At 40.0% G+C, this 22,961-nt stretch overlaps 1 protein-coding gene across 4 annotated transcripts in view; it reads right to left on the bottom strand.

Moving 5' to 3' along the window:
- COP1 (COP1 E3 ubiquitin ligase) overlaps window positions 1-22,961 on the bottom strand; it is a 129,847-nt gene that overhangs the window by 77,513 nt on the left and 29,373 nt on the right. For all 4 annotated transcript variants that reach the window (XR_012043363.1, XM_072867326.1, XM_072867327.1 and 1 more), the window contains 3 exons: window positions 19,304-19,361; window positions 15,552-15,666; window positions 11,852-11,987 (listed from right to left, as the gene is read on the bottom strand). Coding sequence is in view for 3 of the 4 variants with exons in the window: in XM_072867326.1 (XP_072723427.1) it covers window positions 11,852-11,987; window positions 15,552-15,666; window positions 19,304-19,361 (309 nt within the window). In the remaining variant the exon portion in view is untranslated. The remainder of the gene's footprint in view (window positions 1-11,851; window positions 11,988-15,551; window positions 15,667-19,303; window positions 19,362-22,961) is intronic.

The raw sequence follows: 22,961 nt of genomic DNA, 5'->3' as shown, positions 1-22,961 counted from the left end.
TTTTGGACTAGCAGTGGTCCTTGCTCCTCAAAGATGCGCATGTTAGAAACAATCAGCAATTGTTCCTTTTCTTTTTTAACCTACTTTTAAACTCCACATTTTCTGACTAATAAAGACTAGCTGAATTTTTATAAGGAATCTTTTGGGGACAAAAAACCTCCTGGATATTTGAAAAATATTTATAAATGTGCAACAGAATTTACTTATAAAAATCAAATTGAAAGGAACTGATTGTTTTGTTCTAGGGAAAATAGAAGAGACATCTCTAGTTCCCAAGTCACTGTTTTCTTTTTCATAAGAAGTTAATGACCAGTGTCCTATGGAAATACCACTGAGAGCTGCTAGAAAGTAAACACATTCTCAAGGGTTCTGGTTGCTCTGCTGCTTATCTTTATTCCCAATCTGTGAGATTATAAATCAATTGCTTTATTTAATGCTAAAACCTACAACCTTGGAGGGCACTTGTAGCTAACAAATGGAATTATGAAATAAATTGCTTCTGAAACATGTCTGGAAGCTTGGCTTGGTGTTGAGGGTAGATCAGTGGGGAAACAGTAAAGCATGAGTATTTACCAGTTCTGCCATTGTATAAAGCCTTGCTATATTCACATCCTGATGGTGCATGCAGTTGTTCTCCACACTCCAGGAGGACACACTGGAGTTAGAGAATGCATACAGATAGGCAACTAAATTGATTAAAGGAATGGAGCAGCTGCCTTACCATAAGGACTATGAACAAGGCAACAGCAAGACTGGTGTTAAACCAATCACTCCACACTAGAACTAGGAGGCACTCACCAGAAGATTGATTTGGGACAGATGAGAGTTTCCCCCCTCCCAGTCACACTTTAAAAAACACACACACACATTCCAGGTACTTACTCCTGCAAGACACGACAGCAGCAAAGTGAACCTGACAACAGTAATCCATGAACAACTGGCCCATACCAGATATTAACAGAAATACAGATATACTCTTTAGTATCCCCGATGTAATTATTGTGGATGCTGGGAAGCCACAAGAAGACAACTCTACAGGCAGTGACCAGGTTCACATGCTCTGTGGTCTTCCTGCAGGGATAGCATGGGGCTAGGTGCCCTTCAAACCGACCCCTGGGGCAGCTCACACTGTACTCGAAATTGCAGTTTGAAATGCCTCAGGGGTCAGACTGGAGGGGCACCTACCCCAGTAAGTTTCTGTGAGAAATGGGTACCTGCTATATCTACTCCTTCAAATCAGGAGAAGGGGGGGTTGCCATCTATCTGCATTTGTCTTTAACTGCATCGCTAGTTACAACTGAAGGTCTGCAGCCAACTGCTCCTCTCCCCCTTCCATACACACACTTTACAATTGCTACTACAATCATAAATGCCTCAGCTGTGACTTGGTAACAAGATCTGTGACCGCAGGAGTTGCCATTTCCACCAAGTAGATGAACTCAGTCCCTCTCATGGGACTATATATTTATATATATTTTTCTCCCTGAATATACCAAAGCCTTTCAATTCTACCTAATACAGTACTGTATCTATTTCCATACCTCTAACCCCAACTCCTATCATGCCATGGCCCCATATTTAATTGCAACATGGACATACTGTTATCAGTTTTGGGGGACTTAATTGGTGGGAGGAAGGAGAGATAACAGCAGCTTTTGCTCTTCACTTACATTTCCTTGAAGTCTTTCTCACTTTGTGCTTCCACTCCCTGGCCTCCGAGGGATAGTGACCTCCTGTCACTTCTAACAATCCCAAGTCCCACTGTCTTATAGCCTGCTTGCCTATTTCCAATGCCCATTGTGAGACATCGAAGTCAAAGATTAGAAATTTAGGTTACAATTCAACACCATGACCACCACTGCAGACTGTTCAGCACCTGGGACCAATACAGAAATTGGTATTAATATCACATACCTGCGAGACTTTTTACAGCAGACTGATATTTTAAGGCAAAGTAATTAGTGTCACTAAGCATGCACTAGCATACTAATTTGTAGTTTTTAAAAACAAAGCTATATTCAGGCATAGGAAGCTGCTATTACAGCACTTGGATTTTGTGCTCCATCAGCTCAAAGTCTATATTTTGTCACATATAAAAAACAAAGGCTACTGAGACAAAGCATATGAATTTTCAGTATCAAAAGACTGTTTTGCTAAAGCTGTGAGTGGATGAAATTATTTTTTTTTTTAATAAAGCAACAGTTGCATTAGTTACTCCTTACTCCAAAGCACCACCTACATAAGGTCACTGCTGCTGTTCTGAAGTCCTTAACCTGTGCCACAGGGACAAGGATAGACCACTGCTGGTTGAATATATTCCCTGATTCAAACCCCTGTGCTGCCAAATGTTTTCCAAAATATAAACTGAGCAAGCATACCACAATCCCAGACAGGTTGCTACAATCGCTACCCAGGAAAGACTACTTAAAGAAAAACGCTTTGATTGTCTAGACTGCTATATGGATAGATAAACTAATTGTATAAACGAGACTCCACTTAAATGAATCCTGTCAGAGAGCAAACATCATCCCTAAGAATCACATTAATTTGGGTTAGATGTGACCCCCAGATTACCAGAAAATTGTCAGATTTGTCCTCTAATCAAGGTAAAGTTGTCTTGGCTGCTATAATTATGGCCTCTCAATGGATCAAAGTCTAATGGAAGTCTAATGAAAACCGTGGGACAGAAGACCCCAAGCTGTTTCAGTTTCATCCCATTCCTTGGAGTTGTTTGGGATATTCCAGCTCCAGGTTCAGCAGCACTAGCTGCTGTTGAATGCACCATGGGTACCCTCCCCTGCCATCACACCTCTTCCAGGCTTTAAACATCTGATGGGAATATGCTCCCCCTAAGCAAACCTCTATCTGAAGCACAGAAAGACAACACTAGGAAGTCAGCTCTGTGTGTTGATTATCTTTTTTTCCCCCCACTGCTGGAAAACAGACAGGGAAGGGTGTTACAACAGTTCAAAGCCTGCACTGCACAGAAGAACAGTCCTCAGCTCCAGGTTCCCTTGGGAGGACATTATTGCACCAGTCATGCTGCAGTCACACTTTCAGCTTCTTTCTTGCAGCCACAGTAGCCTGGAGTTTTATTTTGCTCCATTTGAAGAAAGGCATAAAAAGGTACCATGTTGACAAAGTAATGTCATTAGACCTAGTTCCAGGCCCACTTCATGCTGACAAAAGTCCTTTTAAGTGTAATGAAATACCATCAGTTCTAACAGAGACCACTTAGTGATACTCTCATTCCACAAAGAGCTTGTTTAAAGGAGAATATTAAATCTGAATTGAGGAGGTTTGGTGGGCTTAGTTCCATCTCACAGCTCCGAAATCAAAACCAACAGAGCTACTTTCATGCTTTGTCATCGCTAGATAAAACAGAGTCATTCTTTTTTTAAACCCAATGAGAGAATATACTATGCTACAAGAGATTAATTATGCTTCCTGCAACAGCTCAACTTTTAGAACCAGGATCCCCTCTACTTTGGGGTGGAAGTAAGGGGAAATGACCCTGAACCTAATCTCCTCTAAATACAACCCAAAATCTCCCAGGAAGCCATAGCAGACTTCCAGCCTTTTGTCTGTAAGACTCTATAGCTAGAGACATCCTGTTCTACTGCGTAAGTTTGTTTTCATACACGTATCCAGGGAAACCTGGCTTAATTAGCACTGATGATAAAACCTATAGGGAACTACTGAATTTTGCAAGCAACCGAACATAAAGCATATTGATAAAAAGCCACTTTACTGCTAGGCAATGCTCTTCTGCATGCTGAAGAGAAGACGACAGCAATCCCAGGATTTATATGCCAGATACACAGAAGTCCAACGAGCCAAAGCCGTTGCAAACAACTACCATGCAAGTTAGTGAGGATTAGATTCAGTTTTTCCACAAACACCATTTTAAATAAAAGGTGGAGCAGGGAAATATTAACTAAAAATGCCAACAGTTAAACACAGAATGTTTCTTGCAACACTATTTAAAATTAAAGCCAAGTTATCAGTCTCCCTGCCGTTAATATTTTGGGTAACCTATCTATATTTGAAAACCAGGATCTGCCATTTCTCCCAGCTGGGCTGATACACAGTAGGTTACAAACAGCTCTGACAGTAGCAGGAGCACAGCCTCAGTGTTACAAAATACTAAGGTGGAAGAGGTTTTAAGTCTCCAAACACACTCAGCTGCCTTCTTTCTCCATTCAAGCTTGGGAAACATTTCCAGAAAGGAAGGCAGCCGCCTCAGCCAAAGCTGTATAAGGAGCAGGTTTGAGGTAGGAAACCCTCCTCCACGATGAGTTGCAAGGTTGTCAGCACATCTTACAAGTACCATCTTACCAGGATTATGCCATTAAGTAGGAAGGAACTCAATCAGTTGTGATATACATGGAAGTACCTTCTAAATAAGGCCATTCAAAAGCTTGCAAACTTGTTTTCAAGCCACCACATTTATTACTACAGTAACAAGGATTTTGTTTCCTCAAAATTGAGCAGGGCAGCTGCTGACGGAGCCAAAGAGGCAGGGAAACAAATATATCTGAAAGAGCTCAGCACAGGAAACCTCCATCAATACTGGGACTGTAAACAATGCAGTCTGCCAATAGGCTCCAATTCATGATTCCATGATTCCTCCATGATTTGGCTGCAGCAGCTGAAGACATTTCTGTCTCCAGCTGACCACATTGCCAGAGGTCCCATTTCTCAGAACAAATCACCGTCCAGCCCAGTGCCCCAGTACACAGCCTGCCATATTATTAACTCAAGCCTCTGAATTTGCCCGACACCACCATCAGCTCTTCTGCCAGACACCCCGCAGCAGAGCACCAGGAGGGACAGCTGGAGACAGTAACCTCTTTAGACACCTCAGCTCAATCCAACAGGCACCGAGAGGCAGGGGCACCAGCCTTCATGAATGTCAAGTCCACACACTGCAGATGAGCCATCTTGAGGAGCCAAAGAATAGGCTGGGGCAATTAACTCTGATGGTCCTGCTGCCGGACAATGATGGAATGAGGTTAAAACGAGGTTAAAACACCAGTTGAAGCATTTTTCATCCAACTGCCAAATCTGTTTCAGGAGATTGTTTTGATAGCTTTTTGAATCTTTTTTTGGTCATTATTTTGTAATGGTATCCTTAAGCTATTCTTTAGAAAAAATAAAGATACTTATGAATACCTCTAATTTCACGCAGTCTCAGAGAAAAACTTGATCTGACTTCCACCTTCATTTGCACAAGTGTATACACACACTTGTATATAATCCTGTAAGAACATAAGTGTCACTTCACAACTTATTCTATAACACCTATGCAGCATATAAATCCCAACCATCTGTCTTAGTCTGTATTTATTAATACAGACAATATTAATAATCATTGACTCAAGACTTCTCCAGGCTGAGCTGCTTGTAAGGTTTTTTTCTGAGAACTGTTTAAGCCCATACCATACATCTTCGCATGCCTTAACACACCACATCAATACATTTTTTTTCAACTACCTACCATTTAACAGACTAACTCCTTTAGTTCACAAGGAAGGAACAAAAAAAATCCAAAGGCATGCTAATGCTTTTCAGATAATGACCTCCTAGCAAATTCAGGCATTTGCAACAAATATGGCTAGATAATTAAATTTCTGTAATAAGCTACAGAAATTCATGTTCTATTAATAAACAGGTTTGTTTCTTCAAGCAGACACAAAAATTCACTGTATCAACACTCAACATTGGAAGAAAGCTACAGAATTGGGGGGGAATTAAAGGAAATCTGTCTTTGCCTTTTACCAACACCGTCAGCATGGAAGTTCTGCATATAAGATGCTGTGAAACCACAGCTTTCATGGCTTGCAAGTCCAATTCCTGAGGCCAAGACACAGCACTACTGCCTGATGATGGCCATTATTACATGAACATCAGGAGGAACAGAACAGCAGCTACCTGCAGCCTCCCAGAAAAGATTTGTCCTGATCAAGAAGGGGTGGATGCAACGATAACACCACAACTTCCACATGCTACCATCCTGGTCAGATGCAGGTTGCTCAGGGCTTTCTCCAACTAGTTCTTGAATAACTCCTGAGAATGGAGCTTGTACGACCTCTTTGGAAAGCCAGCTCCAATGCCAGACTGCCCCACACTGCAGCCAGTGATCACTACGTGATATTTGCTAAGAAATGGCAACTGCTTATGTAAACTGCCCAAAGTTTCTTCAAGATATAAAAAAAAGAAGCCATGAAGAGCAATCATTGTTTAATACCTTTGGTTTAAAAAGCCGATTCCCAAATTCATCAAAAGACTGTTCAATACTTTTAACAGACCATTTATAAGAATTCACAAAGTTTAAATTAAACTAAAAAAACTTTATCTAATTATCTGCAGATGGAGACAGGTTTTAAGTACTACGAGAGCTTAATGGGAAAAAGATCTTCCTACTACCAAATAGTCCAAAATTACTAGGGGGAGGGGGAAAAATGAGGTCCCTTTGGTGGCCATGCAATTTCCATTCATTAACTTCCCAATTTCAAGTTATTTAAGTTTTACCCCTGAAAGTGAAAGCTTATGTTGATGGAAGAACAGACTTCTCTCTCTGCAGTGTCACCACAATCACCAGAAGGTTTACTTTTCAGGTCAAGACTGGAGATACAAGTAGACATGCACTTTTCTGGTTTCAAGTCCCTTTTGGTACTAGCAGTCCACCCTGGGGACTTGGAGGGCTACATTACAGAGTTGAGAGTCTCTCTGAAGTCTGAATTCAGAGATCTGAACTGACATCTCTATAATCCTTCTGCTGGGTACGAGTCACATTTAGCTTCTGCTCAAAGGATCCAGACTACAATTATGTACTAGGAAATGTATCAGTTCTGCACTCCAGAGAAAAAGATGAGAAAGTAAGGGAAAGGCTCTGTACTTTACTCCGCTCTAATTGAACAAAATCCCATTTCAGTCCCAGACAACCTCTGGTCTATGGGCCAAAACCTCATATGAAGTAAGGTAAGAGAACCACAGGAGAAGCACAAACTTAAAAGTAGGTTCAGGGTATTATACTTAAAGTTTCCTCAGCCACTCTGCAGTTCAAGTCTGTTTATCCAAGCATTTCTCTCTTCCTTCCAGTTGTAGGAACAGTCCAAATAAGACACATCCATCCACAGTTTTGAGCTGCCACTTGTAAATAAGAGTCCATTGAAAAAATGATTGATTTAACAGACTAAGAAAAATTCAGCCCTCATTTCTCATCTTCAAGGAGAAGCATCTACTGTACTCTGAAACACAATCCTGTGAAGGATAAACCCACTTACATTTCTTTAATTTATCTTAACCACCAAAATAGAACCATTGCAGGTCACAAACTTAATAAAATGGCTCATCTAATCCTAGCAAGCCCATGGCATTAAAAAAAAGGGGGGGGGCTTGTTATGGTGGACACAGAATTAAAAGGTATCTTGTTAAAGTCTGGATCTGAGAATTTACATGGACAAGTAATTGTAATCAAAAGTAAAAAGGGGAGTAAAAAACCAGAATGGTTCAATGAATACACGGAAAACATACCCTAATGGATTTTTTATTTTTTTAAGCTCACCTTTGAAGAAAGGATTTCAGGTCACATTACTGAAAGGGTCAACACAAACAAAAATACAATCTTGAAACCGACTTAATTGTACTGTTTGAATGCTAAGAGAAACATCTTCATATGTTGTTCATTACTTAGAGGCAATGAAATAATAAGCAAACAATGGGGAAAAAAAAGAATAATGGACCCCAAAGGTAAGATCCAGTTTTCGAACACCGTCTCAAGATTCACCAGATGAGTTGAGTAAGGTTTCAGCAGCCAAAAAACAAGTTGTTTCTTTCCTTCTCTGTAAATCACTACGCCTTTAGATAAATATAGTTAGTCTTGGCTATCCAAAACCTTTCAGATGTCATTAAGACTTTTCAGAGAAATGGTAAGCTAACCCAGAAGAATTTGAAGTCTGAGCAGATGACAAAAACCCACACCATTTGTCCTCAAACCTCAGGGCCTCTGGTAGAGACACACTCACGTTTCCACCAGACCTGGGAACCACCCAGCAGGGAGAACCAGTTTTCTGATAACCAGGTTTCAGACAGACATCTTGCTGTAGTTTTGGATTTTGGGATTTTTCTTGGATTTTTTTTTTTTTAAAATATGAAAGACTGACACATTATTCTCTGAAGGCCTCTGACAGTGTTAAAGCAATTTTCTACATAAATCATTGTAATGCTAACACTGCAGTTTACAGACTCATCTTTAAAAGAAAGCCTTTATTATTTACTGCCACAGCAAGCAGAGAGAAGAAAAGTTAAGCTCTGATGACTACTCTCTCTGGGGGCATAATAAAGGGAAAATTTATTCCTTGGCCCAATTCTAACAAAACTGAATATACTTGTGAAAACAGTGTGAATACTTTGTACTTAAGAGAATGAAGTGTATTAAAAAAACAGTTAGCATATTGAGGTACAAGTACATTCCCTTTGCAAGCACGCTGAAAGTCCCCCTGATGTTAAAGCAAAACTAAGCAACCAGCAGTTGCAAAGCTTTGAATGTGTTTTCACTGAACATCCTTCTCTGTTAATCTGTTTTTCTTAAAGCAAATAAGGGAAAAAAGGACTGAGGGTTGTTAGTTTTGCTTGTGAGAATGTTTCTAAGCAAGGTAAGAAAGCTCTCCCTCACTGGGCTTACGATCACACCAGGTACACCATTCTAAATAAGACCATAAGCCCGTGACAGAAGATGCACAGCTTAGGTACCAGCCCTGCATCAGTCCCCCACCCCCTGCCCACCTCCTGCCCGCAGGCCCATGCTGCCAGCACCACAACCGACGCCACCGTGCGGATGCTGCACAGCTGCCACAGAGCTGCCAGCCCAGCAAGGCTCAGCGCGGGTCCCTTGGGCAAGCTCCCTGACGGGCTGGAGAAACCTGGAACTGGAGAGCAGGGCATTGGCTTGTCCCTTCATCCCGAAAGGCAACTGTAGCTTTCCTAATATTGCACCAGAAGTTTTACAGTAATACAACTTACATAGTGTTGTTTATGGTCTTATATTAGTCCTCAAGAAGTCCAGACATCCATAAATATGCTTGTGGCAAGGTGCTCAGGAGAGTACTGTTGCTGCTCAGTTTCAGTTTTTCAGCCTGCTTATATACAGCCTTTAATTACACTTTTCAACCTGTTACCATAAACCCAGTTTTATTTCCCTTCTAAATAAACATCAAGGTTTTGCAGATAAGGAACATATTTCCATCTTCTTCCTTTGCAAACATAAAGCTAATACATCTTAAAAACCTCTTATTTAAGCCAGCAGAGCTTTTGGAGTCCAGCGTGTGAACTTCATGTAGGGTTAAAGAAATGCAAACCAAACACCCTTAAACTGCTGTTACCAACAAACAGAATATATTTTTTAAAAAAAACAACTAAATTAAGTACAAGAAAGTTTAACTTCCAGTCAATTCTACCTTTCTTCTTAAATATACTTAAAATATCCCTTTAAAATATGTTTAAAAAAATTATGAGATTCCTTACTTATTAGCCTTATGTTTGCTTTGTATTTAAATACATTTGTCTCAACAGCAACGGCTAAGCAGCAAGACTTACTTTTTGTCATTATTTCAGTGTTTCCTACAGCACGCCCAGGAACATCTTCAGAAGTCAGTGCAGTTGGCCAGATAAAACTTTTCACAGCATTTCACTCAGTTAAAAAGCTTTTTAAAGCACCCCAATAATTAATTTGGCCCATCAGTGGGTACCTAAAAGCTGCTCTATTACCTTAAGCTGCCATCACTAAGACACACCTCATTTAGCTTCACAGACTCTCTCTGAACTTGAGTCTATTAATTTGGATAAAGAACAATGGTGAACAACAGAACTGTGTTGGCCGACACATATTACATGTAAACTCTTGGTTGACAAATTCAAACTTTAAAGGAACTGTTCAGATAGCCAGAAGCTAACAAGAGTTACTGCAGCAGCACATTCAGCAGCCCCACTTTACCAAAGCACTTAAGGACATGCTCAGATGTGAACAGTCTTACCCAGCCCCCACATTAAAACCCCTAAAAACTTCCTAAATGCTTTGATAAATAAAAAGCATGAGCAGGGGAGAACACTGAGTTGGAAGCCAAGTTGTTTTTTAGTTAAATGCATTTAACTACCAACTCTAGCACTGGCTTGGAGGGAGGCCCCACAGTATCTTCATTTTAACACTAACACACATGCTCTTCAAACATATATTTCACCCAAGAACTATAATGCTTTCAAAACAGGAATGAGATTTACTGCTCTTCCAGCATTTTCTAACCAAATACCACAAAAATGCTGCTCTTGCAGAATGTCAAGGAGAAGGAAGGGCAAAGAAACAAAATCCAATCCGTGCTGAAGTTGGTAGCTGAGAAAGTTTGTCTACATTGCAGTGAGATTCCCGTCTGCATTTCATTGCAGCTAGTGTGAACCCAATCAGTGCAGGTTAAATATATGTCAGACCAGTGATTATTGTGTTCTGACCTCTGTGGCTAAGTCAGACATTATACATTCCTGCTACATATTGCAGTAGTTAAGGAATCAATGCTGCTTTAAAAAAATGTGTATTCTATGCTACACATGCCTCCATTTCTTCACATAGTGCAAGTTTTTTGGGGTCTTTCAACAAACATTTAAGCTGTTCTGTCACTGTCCAAATGGCCCCTTTGTAAGGCATTAAATTAAAACTCAGAAAACCCAAGTTCAATTCATTATGTCATCGTCAAGATGTCATTGTCAGACCTCACGTATGGCCACTTTGGATCTCCTGCTCCTCATGTATAAAATAGAGATGATACTACTATTCCTCCTTCAAAAGGTTGCTGTGAACAATTTTAAAAAAACATTTAAATTTGTGAAATGTGCCTGTAAGAAGCTAATGGGTCCTGCATATATACCATGCAGAAAAGATTTCCCAGTTAACATGTTGAATCATTTTTTCCACCACCACCAGCTCCAAACAAGCTACCACAGACTAATTAAATCCCCCAGGGTATGCTTCCACAGCTGCTGAAACCAGTTGAAGTTTAGGGCTGCTGGCAGGTCCCAGCCTCTCCCTATCCTATGTGCTCTCTTAAGCCTGATCCCTAAGGGAGCTGGTTCATGGAGCTAAACTAGAGGAAACTAATTCTGTTGAAAGACAGTCAACAGCATTTCACCAGCTTAAGTGTCCAAACTGGTCCATGGGACACTCAGATGAGCTTCAGCACCAGTGCACAGGACATGACCATTGCACACGGGAGGGGATACAAAGCTGTTGTTGGCAAGAACAGAGCTGTCAAGTTGGCTTTACCACAACCACCCCCTCACTAGTGTTTAGCACTGAACAGAGCTTCCAGCACTCGAGAGTTCAAGCAATCTTATAATTGATCAATCAGATAAAAACAACTCAGCTATTTAATATTTGCCATTATGACTGGATCCACCAACAATACTTAAAGCCACCATAGATTCTTAAAGCTACCAACACCAAGCAAGATGGATGTTTCTTAAAATGCTAGAACTGCATCACTTACAATGCAACTGTACTAAAATGAACAGGACTGAGCCTGCAACAGGCTTTGTACTTTAACAAAACAGCTCCAGATGCTCACTGGCACCTCAAAGGTTCTGCATTTGGTCTTGACCAACACCAACAGGAAAAGGTACTACTGTGGTACTTGAGTGCCCTTGCAGATCAATGATAATCACACATTCACAAAGCTATTTTTGGGAAGCAACTGCGAAGTGTTACACATGTACAGACCATAACTTGTTTAATATGGGTTAACTCAGCCTCAGCAGCCTGTATCAGCATGAGATGCACTGTCAGAGCCACGGTGTGTCTTACCTGGATACTATGCTGGAGCCATTGTAGAGGTCACTAGCGTAAGACAGCGTTGCCAGAGGTCGGACAGAATTGTAGCGCGTGAACTTGGATAGACACTCCTGAAACTCATCCAGCTGGCTTGTGGTTCTGCTGTCATCTAGGGAGAGGCAGAAGCATTGGGGAGGACAGAAACAGAGTAAGAAGATAAACTCAACGGCAAACAAAAATAAAGATGTATGTCTTCATGTGACACTACCTCTGCTTGTTATTTGGGGAGGATTCTTGGTCAAGAACAGGTTTTCTCTCCCCTCTAGCATTCCCTGAAGGCCATGTGATTTTTCAGAGCGCAAAGTCTTTCCACTGCAACACTAGGTAAACCTACTGTGCTCAGAATCTGCCTAGATCACAAATACAGCTTTCCTGGTAGATAAGCTCATTTATTTTATTCAAATTCAGAGCCCATGGGCCATACAGATTATTAACAGAAAACCTTAAGACATATCAAAAAGCACCGTGAAGAACATGTCTAGTTTTCTACAGAGGTGAAAGTATATTCCTTTCCCCTGATTTCAGTTACAATATGCCTACATTTGGTGTCAATTACATTGAAAATACTTCTGGTAAAAAATATTTGTCTTGTTACTCCAAAAGCAACAGAGCTGAGGGAGAGTTGTTTCAGGGCTGGAGAAGACAGACAAGCATGAAACCAGAAGACTCCCTTGTACTATAAGTTTTGTGAAAATTATGACCTTCAGCAGACAAGATGAAATCGAGCCAGCTTGAATAATCATAAGTATTCTTGGGAAATAGAACAGTTTACTACAAAAGTTAAAACTAAATTGCAGTGTAGACAGCTGAAAGTCATTCCCCAATTCGTCAGAAGTTCCAATTTTTCTCAGTATGAACAGAATTTTATGTAAACCATTTTAAAATTCAGTATTTCCTAAATAAGGAAAAATTCCTAACTTACAGCGATGCCACATGGGCAAGCCAGCCTTCCTAACACGATCATGCATCTGCAGCCAAACATTATGTAGAGCCTTCAGGCTTTGTAACAACCCCCAAAGTTTGCAACAGTTCTCCCTCTCCTCCTCTCTCTGCTTGCTTTGTCTTTTTGCACCAGTGCAACGTAAGGGAACTACACCTATGGCTGCTCTCACAGCACTAATACACAGCACCTCAGTTTACAGGTAGTCCAGTTTGCAAGTCACAATACTGCACACCTTGCCTCCTGTTAAAGCACAGCATCCACTGCAGCAGCAGAGAAACCATACACACTACTTGCTCACGTGGCTGAGATCAAATTCCATCCACTAGTTAAGTTATCCTTATCTGTTTCCTTACCAGCAGCACAAGGAAACAACAAAGCTCCACTTATTAGAAGTCTCTGGAAATACTGGGGTGAAAAAATGAAAAGGTTGATCTATAAAAGCAAAATGCAGCTGTGATTTCTGGTGGGAAAACACAGAGAGAATAATCACTTTCTGCACTCTGGTAATTCCTTGCCGTAAGAAATTATTATCTTGCTCTACACTTTTAAGGCATTTTGAAGTGTCCCTTATATGCTATTTAATGTTTGATAATATAAAGGAACAGTGAAGGCTAGTAATTAGCAAGTTTAAGAGTACTAGCATATACATTACCCATGTCAGATGGATCAAAAGGGGCAAAATGAATGAAGTACTGCTCCAAATTAAAATAATCAGCACCTGACCACTACAGGAAACAGCTCGAGAAGAAGCATGTAAACATCAGTGTTTTTCAAAGACTGTTTCCTCCTTCAACACTGACAGGAACAAATAGCTGCTACTCTTCCATTTCCCTCATTTAAAGATCAAGCACACAGTCCTCCTATAATTTATTCTGTATCTGTGCCTGGAAAACTGAATGTTATTTCTCAAGATATTTTCCCCGTCAAAGTGCAAGGCCATTTCATAATTACAGTTATATCATGTCTCCACTCCCTACTAGAACAGTCAGACACTTCTTGCAAAAAGCTTTAAATCCACATTAAATCCTATTTAAAATGTGTCAAAAAGCAGGAATGACTTAAGAGAAGAAAAACAAATCAAGTATCACAGGTTATCCCTTATTTAGGAAAAAACTTGCACTTGCAAATCCTCTGCTCTTGGTGCAGCTGACATATGAATACAAAAATATGAAGACACTGCATTCATATTTATAGTTCCAATTATGAAGAAAGATGTCTTCTAGAAGGGAATGCTGGGAAGAACCCCATTTGTTATCCTTGGTTAATAAGTACTATTTTAACATAAACACAGTTAATGCATCACTAAGTTAGCACCGCATGAAAACATTTCAGTGTGATCTGTGAAGTACTGTACTCTGCAAAGCACTTGTTAGCACTTCACAGGAAACTGGCTGGTCACATACAACGGGCTTCTCCGATCTTCCAGCTGCTGAAGCACCCTCTAAACGCGCATTCCTTGTTAAAATTATTTTGCTGTGCATGATGAGACCCAAGTCGGTCACTGCTCTGAAGTAGGTAGAAGATGTAGACATCTGTAAGAGTGAGCTCCCCTAAAACACATTGCATCCTTTAAACTTAAAGCCAATATTTTTTTTAATTAAAAAAGTAACCAAGCCTCATTTTTTTCATTTTTATTTATTTATTTTAAAGTGAATAAAACTTAAACTAAATTCATGGAGAAAAACAAGCAGGGGTTTCTACCCCAGCCCTCTTGCTAATCTCTGTGTCCTGGGAGGTTGGTCCTTACCTTCCAAGACTACAAGTAAAGGTATTCTGCTGCAGCAACCTCTGCCTGGTTCCCTCTTGTCCCTAGAAATTTTCTCCCATCCCCTGATGGCTGGCTGCTCTCCACTCCTCGCTGCAGTCTGTCACTCATATGAGCTGCAGCTCGCAGCTTGATGCTGCAAATCGCTCGCCCGCCACAGCCCGGTGCCTGAAACTTTTTTCCCCAAAGCTTGTTTCTTCTCCAGAGGGGCCACCGAGCAACCCTCCTGGCCCTCAAAACATATTCATTTGACCCATTCATTTCTTAAGAGAATCTTGTCATGTAATTAAGAACCATCCATCCACTAGGAAACAATTACTCTAGGTGCTATCACACTGTCACTCAATTATGAATGAAGCAATCTAGGCAATTGTGAAAACAGCTTCTAATTCTACAAAACAAGCCTTAAATCTAAGGTGTGCCCCACGGGACAACAATGCTGCTGCACACTCAGCTTCTATACTCCAAGCCATTTGTTAACCAAGACTCAATCTAGACAACATAAAGGATAACCTCCAAGTGTCCTATTGCATGCTAAATATAGGGGAACTTATCAATTTATGTTTATACCTCTGTAGTAGTTCAATAGCAATGTTTATAACTACTGTGTTTATACCACATCTAGTAGAAAGACAACCCAACTACTGCTTTCAAACATTTGTATCTTCAGAAGGACCATTAGTGAAATTGTTTATTGTGGGTTATGCCCTTCACAGTACAGGATTACAAAGCAATATGTGTGCCCCTCCAAAGTGACAGGATTAAATTTTCTAAGTTTAGCAACCTCAAAGATTGGTCAAGAAAAGCAAAAGCAGGATGATTTGAGTAACACAAATATGTACAGCAATGTTCCCATGCAGGGAAGAAGTGACAGCTACTCTCTCAAAAGCACGCCTTTTCTGAGGACTAGGCACTGAAAGAGGTAACTGATGTCAGAAGCTGAACACCATGCAAGAGGAACTCACCCGACACACGTGTCATCCTGGTGGAAAAATAGCACTGCTCTAGGTCCTCAAAATGAGCTGTGAGCCGCTTGCGTCGTGAGGCTAGCGTGCTGTTATACCACGGCTGCTTTTTGGTCTGAATGGAGAAGAGAGAACACTTCAGAAAGGTAAAGCCAGGCTTGGGCTCCATTTCAAGAGATTTCACCAAATTATAAACAATTTACACATTATGTGTGAAAGGTTAGAAGTGTTGAGTGACAATAAATGAAGATCTTGCCGCTGTCAACAGTTATTCTTAGGGTCCTATGTTGCACCCTTTAACTTGACAAACAAGACGAGCTGCTTTTAGACAGTTCTTGTTTCCTGAACCTTTGCAAATTTACCGATTTCAGCCTCACACGCAGGACAGACAGCAGCAACCCCTGGGGAGTCACGTCTTGCCTTTATACAGATAGACGGCAGAGGCCAAAGATATCAGGCTTCCAGCTTCACAAATCAAACCGACTGTACAACAAATACTTCCTAGATCCCTGGCAGACAGCTCATTAAAAAGAGAAGGCGGCGTTTATTTTAAAGAGTTAGTTACTGAATTATTTCTCTTGAAGCAACTCAGTAACTGTCCGTAAAGCTAAACAAATAAGGATAGAAGCAGAAGACACCATGAAGTTCAAAGGTTAATTGAAAAGAAGTCCATGAAACTCATCATTAAAGCCATTTCCCAACCTACCCAAGCAGTAACAGAGAGGCAGAAGCAGAGGACTGAAACTACATAGGTAAGCTCTTCTCCTGAAGCAAAACAGAAAATACAGTACTTCTCATTTTAAGCACTAGTAAGAAAAAGGAACCAATTCCTCTACTACAAGAAGCATGAAGAGCACCTTGCTTTAGTTTATATTTAAGAAATCTCACATATCACATACTCAAAGCTAATGGGGAAATTTTAAAAGATTTGAGAACCATCAAGATCCCTAATGAACAACATCCCTGACCACGTACAAGGTCTCTAATGCCACTCAATGGCACTAACAATACCCACTCCACATACAACTCCCCCTCAATCCATGTGTGAGAACAGACTGCCCTCATTACAGCCATCAAGCAAGCCAATAAGAACAAACTAGAGCCCACTCAAATTCTGTTTATACCTGTATGAACAGTAATCTAACATTTTAGGGAAAAAGCAAGCCCCAAGCAATGAAACCTCCAGACGCCACTTCCCACACGAGGCCCCTGGCTGTACATCGGTATCATGACTCACACTTGCATGTTGACAGCGCCTATGGTCTATGCAGCTTGTTTCATCTCAAAAACAACTCCAATCTCAACACACAACTAGAACACTGGAAAGTACTCCTACCTCAACACTTTTTAACTACAATTTTCTAAAACTTCACAGCTTTAAGAAATACTTAATGGAACACTTTTATAGCATCTTCCTATTAATTTTGCACACCAGCCTGCAAGGGCTCCAGCCTCTCTCAAGCACATCAGGAGTGATTAGGGCTCAAGACAACTTCAAACATCGAAGAGCAACCACTTCAGTCTCAAGTTAATACAAGCTGCCTGCAACATGATGAGCAATATAACCCAAGTCCAAGTCTGATCTGCCAGATGAGCCCAGTCCACACCAAGGTAGAATCAATTATGGTAAGTATTTACCTGCTGTGTGATACACCTGCTGGGTCTCCAGAAGAAGAACCCCCCAGAGCAGGTCTCAGGCTGGCACATGGTGACCCAGCTGTGTTGGGAATCAATCTGCATTAACTCATCTTCATCAGATCCTCCCCAGCTAAGCATTATAAACTGCTCATGTTTTACCAAAACATTTAAGTTTCTATGAAGCCTGCTCCCTGGCTACTTGTTAAGCAATGTTGGGAAACAGGAGGAAAAAAAAATACAGGAAAAGAGAGAAAACATACCCAAGCAATTTTTATTCAACTGCTAAAACTACTATGGTTGTCCTAGTTGAGGACATTATTTAGGATTGCTCTGTTATCAAGAGTGATTTTACTGTCTGAACTCCATTAGGTGCTCTGAAGAGTCCTCTAACAGCTGTGGAAAAGCTTCATAGCTACACACAAGCTCCTTAGTTCTAGCAGTAAAGAAAGGCACTGCCACTAAATACTACCTGCAGAATTCCCCAGGGCCTATATGACTTGTCCATTATTTACTTCTGAAGCTCAGCTTCTGGAAGAAAACTGTCCTGCAGCCTTGTGATATATAAATTCTTCCCTAAGAACATGTTTACGAGCACTGCACAAAGTAATTATATTGAGAAAGAAAGCTATGCTGTCCATCCTAGCATAGCTTGTGCCAGCAGTGCCCAATCTATGATTTTTGCCATGACTGACAATTAGAAAAAAGCACAATTGAATTTATATTCTTAAAACTATTTTTATGGTAAAGTCTTGCTGATATTAGACTACCTTTGAATGAAGTGTTTAACTTCAAGAGTTCTCTTTCAACTCCCCATCAAAACATATATTAAAGTTTAATTCAAAAATTTGCACTAGAGAGTACAGATCTTGCACTCTTGAGGACAAAAAATTGCATTTGAGGACAAAAAAGATTATTCTCAAATAAGGCTGTCATACAGAATGACTAGAAAGTCTAGGTTGTTAGTTTTGTGCACTTACCAGCAGTACAGCTATGCTGTTAATTTTGTCTTTGAAATAGAAAGAAAAGTACTGAGACAAGCAGTGTCAGTGGAGAACAAACACACAGTACTGTATCAGAGTCCTGAACATAAGATCTCCACCCACATTTCACTTGCCCTCTGAAGTGAGGTAGAGCTACAATTTTTCGTTGAAGCAAAAATCTCCCAGACCCCAGTAGCAAGAACAACAAGCATTTTTCCACAGATTAATACAGGGAAATTCTAATTACCACTTAGTTATACAGCTACAAACCCAAAAACCTGTGCACACACACATACATGCACATCAGCCCAAAATTCAGGTGTTTTTTTCTTTATATCAGTTACTCCATCAAATAAGATCCAACAGCACTTCTGTTAATTTACCAGTTTGAAACTGCTGTGTGCCATGGATGGTCCACCACCAGAGAGCACCAAAGGCATGAGCTGGCATATAACCAACAGTCCATCTGTCTGAATCAAAACTGTTTAACCTTTTCAAAGCTGTGAGCTGGTTATCAGTGTCATCTTCCCAGCCTAGCTGAATCACTCTGAGCTGCAAGACTACAGCAGTGCTGTTTAGCATTCGGGAGGCCCTGTGGATCAGAGAGTTTGGAGGCTGCCTGCCAAACAGCTTCACTGTATATGCAACTTTTTACCTTCTATGTGAATTTATAATACAGTTCGTAAGGCCCTAAACAAGGACAAACTACAAAACAGCTGTATGTTTGGAGAATGAATGTTTCTTGTTTTGAAAGTCAAGCTTGATCCAAAGCTATTTAAGTCAATGCAAAGGGTCAGGGATTTACCTCCCTTACCAAATGCTGCCCACTTGGAAGAAGAGGTGAAGAGCAAAAAAATATCCCCTCTTCCCTGGAAGAGTCAGCTTTGGGAATAAAGTCAGACGTCTAAATATATTACACTAGATTTCTTTGATGGCATCAGTGTGAACACTCACAATCACGCACAGTCATTCCTATGGCTGTAGTCTTGGCTCCAGTTTCTCCACACAACCAGCTAAAAGCATTTACAAGACTCAAGTTGACTGGTACCCTAGAGATGGGGTTGTGCCTAATCTCTGCCCACACTCCACATTCACTCTCATGTCCCCCCTGTACAGACACATGTATTACCTTACCTGAGAACTGCCACTGAAGCCTGGAGGCTGGCTATATTCCGTGGAGTCAATAATACTACTGCAAAACCAAAAGAAATAAGTCTGCTTAAATCACTGTACAACCACCCTTTACCATTTTTAACCTGTTTGCTATTCCCCACTTTATGTCCTGCAGCATACTTGCCTTTAAAATTCATTTTACAGACAGGGAACACAAGGTTATTTTTTGTTTGGGGGTTTGGGAGGGCTTTTTTATTTTTAATACAGGGATCTCCTAGAGCAGAACGCTGTCACACACAATTATGTGTAGTGCAATCTAATAATTTCTAATTAGAATGCAAAAGCATATCTTTTGTATGAAATATGCAGGATAAGACATTCTGAAAATAACATGCTACCATCGGTTTTCAGTTCCTTTCAAAAAGAGAGAAGTTTAATGCCGTGGCATTTGAAACAGCACTGTGAAGAGAAAAGCTAGAGAAATCGGCTTCAGACAGACACTAGTATTCCAGACATCTCTGAAGACACACAAAACAGACACAGGTAATGAAATACAGAAATAAACTAAAAAAATACTGACAGCCAGGATTACTATTATTAGAAAATGCTACACCATATATAGCTACATAGTATCTATAATGACACAACATACCTTAAATCACTGTTTTCAAAACATAGCATATATATGCAAAATCAAGAGATTTAACTTTCAAAACTGCAAAAGGATCTACTGATATAAGCAGAAAACAGGTGGTTCAGTATTCTTGCACATATGGGCAAAATATTTAGCTCTCAATAAAACACCAGAGCCAGATGAAAGCACCCTTATCACTCAAAAAATTAAAACACTTTTAGGACAAGTAAACGTTAGTACACCAGAACACCATTTTATTAATTAAGAGAACACATTACAGACATCACCATGATTTGTTTCTAAAAGTCTTTATAACTCACTTGCTTCTGCTATCATTTGGCTTGGACAGAAAATAAACTATCTGGGTTCATTATTCTTAGTCTTACTTATGAGGTAACCTTAGATTTAAGCATCACTTGGGAAAGCTTAAGGTTTCTTTAAAAAGCTGCCAGAACATGGCTGTAAGTCCTGGTTTTGTAAAAGATGATTGTACCTATTGATGTTTATGTAACAGCTGCCAGAACTGATGCATAGACTTGACATTCTTGGTCATAAAACAAGTGGTTTGTCTGAAATGCTGGGTCAGGGTACCTGTAAGTCTGTAAGGATGAAACAGTGGTAGTAGTGCTTAAATATTTCTGAATGTTTTAGAGCTCCCCTGGAGGTGGAGGGAAGTAGAAACAGAAGATGAGAGACAATTTTAAAGTCTCATTAGTGGTTAACTTGTAAGGTGAGATTGATTGGGCTTCTGTTACAGGCAAGACAAAAGCTGCAACCAAGAAAATCTGAGGGATAAAAATCATTATTTGCTGCGAGCTATTGCAAGGGAGAAAACAGCAGAGCTGTTTCAGGCATGGTCAGGGACAATGAACTTTAAATTAGAATGTGGCCACACGAAATAATGAAACACGTACAGCAGATCCTGCCAGGAACAGCATGAATAAGACGCTCGGCTGGAAAGCAATGAAAAAGTACTTCAGCTCTGAAGCAGGTATAGTGGCAATTAACAGCAAAACACACAGAATTATAGCATCTGGTCTCATTTTGCTGCAGGTTGTCTGGTGATGTAAAGCCTTCAAGAGTGCAGATGTCATCTCTCTAACCAGAATACAAATTCAAAAGTAATTTCTGTGTGGTGCCTGTAGCTGAGTTAACTGGCATATGCTTGAATGTTTTTCCTCTTAAAAATAGGAAGCAAATAATGAGAAAATTACAAAAGTTCCCTCCAAATTATTTTTAAAAGCTGTAACATTAAGGTCAATTAGCAAATTCAGCTACACTAACACAACATATTTAAAAACCTGGAACAACAACAACAAAAACACAGCAACCTGCAGACTATAAATCCCATTTGTTATTCCCTTGCAGGGGTGGGAGGGGATAATTAGAAGAAATGGAGGGTAAGGAGATCAGGATTTCAATAACCGAATCAGTTACCAGGCAACTAATTTTTAGATCAGAATCTTTCCCCAGATACTCCTTTTAGAGTGATAGTTTGTTATTTGGTAATACTGCCTGAATATGTAGTCACAGAGAAGTTGCTTATTTCTATCTCCTGTTTGCACCATTTACTGGTAGCAAAAATAGCATGCACGCCTGTTCAGAGAAACCCTACACAGAACTATTTGTTCTTTTCCCTTATTCTTCCCCTCTTGTTCTCTATTAGTATACAAGCCCAGCAATCTGCAACGCTGTAAACAAGTGCTATGCTATTACCCAATTTAATATTTCATCATACCCTGTACAAGCATAAGAGAAAACACGTGTTTCTTGAAGCCAAGAACGTATTGAACTCGATAGCCATACTTGGTTTTTTGCTAAAAAGAACTTACAAAAGAAGGTGGGGGAGGCATATTAATTTCACATTTCGAAGATGTTAAGTGTGTGTGTGGGAAGCTACAAACAATGAAAAGAAACAGAGAATTAATGAAGCAAGCCTGTGATTTAGAAGAAGTAGATGAATAAGGGCAAGTCACTAGAGACCAGATAAACCAAATTCCAAAGAACTATTTTCTTGAACTTCAAATTCAAAGGCTAAAGAGATTTTCTTCATCTCAGCATGGGTCTATGATAACCTTGTACTAATTTATAAGACACATTAGTAAAATTTTATACAATTGTATTTCATTAGCAGGGTGTTAAGCACATTAACAAGTTATATTCCAATTTAAATATACCATTTTAATCCACTGATAAGTTAAAAAGTCTCTGCAAGTTTAACAACATTTTAACCTGGAAGTGAAACCATCTCAAACTATATTTGTATTTCATTCTTACTGGTTCACAGCATCTCTAAAATGCACTTTGGAGACTAAATATTTCAGTTAGAGGTGGAAAAAAAAAAAAGAGCATATTTTAAAGCTCCTACCGGTTGTTCTGCAGCATTCTTTCCAAGGAGGAATCAAAGTTACAGTTCTTGAGATACTCTCCAAAATGTACATTTAATGTTGAAAACAAAACAAATTTCAAGTGGTAGACTTTTCTGGAATCTGAGTTCTGGCAATTCAAACCAATTCAATTACTTGAATTACACAAAACTGTAAGAATGGGGCAGGGGACCAAAGTTACAAGAGTCCAGCAACAATCAGTGCCTGTTTGGACACTACCTTCATATACTGTTTTCTCTTTGACCACTTAAGACTACCTCTTAATGCAAGAATGTCATTAAAAACAGAAAAGGAGTCTTCTCAAGCCAAGAGAAAAAGGCAACCCCACATACCCTAGAAAACCTCAGAACATCCTATTGCATCACACACCCCTTGCATGTTGTACCAGAGGAAAAACCCAAAAGCTTAAAGCATAGCCAAGATGGAACCAGACAAGCATAAGAAGATCAAGCAAGAAAGAGCCCATTGTCTCTGCACCGACCATAGTCTAACCCACCGCCATCTCCCAGCAGACCTCAGGTTAAGCACATCCATCCAAAGCCACTAAAATATTTTGGACGCTATCTTATATCTTCAAAAGCAAGAACTGAGAATGATTGACCCTAGGACATGAAATAAACAGGCATAAAGGAATAATAAGAAACTCTCAGTAGACTGA

Source organism: Ciconia boyciana, chromosome 7 (assembly GCF_034638445.1).
Source record: "Ciconia boyciana chromosome 7, ASM3463844v1, whole genome shotgun sequence".
Lineage (NCBI taxonomy): Eukaryota > Metazoa > Chordata > Aves > Ciconiiformes > Ciconiidae > Ciconia > Ciconia boyciana.
The sequence above is the reverse complement of the archived record's forward strand: the minus strand, read 5'-3'. Positions and strand labels throughout refer to the sequence as shown.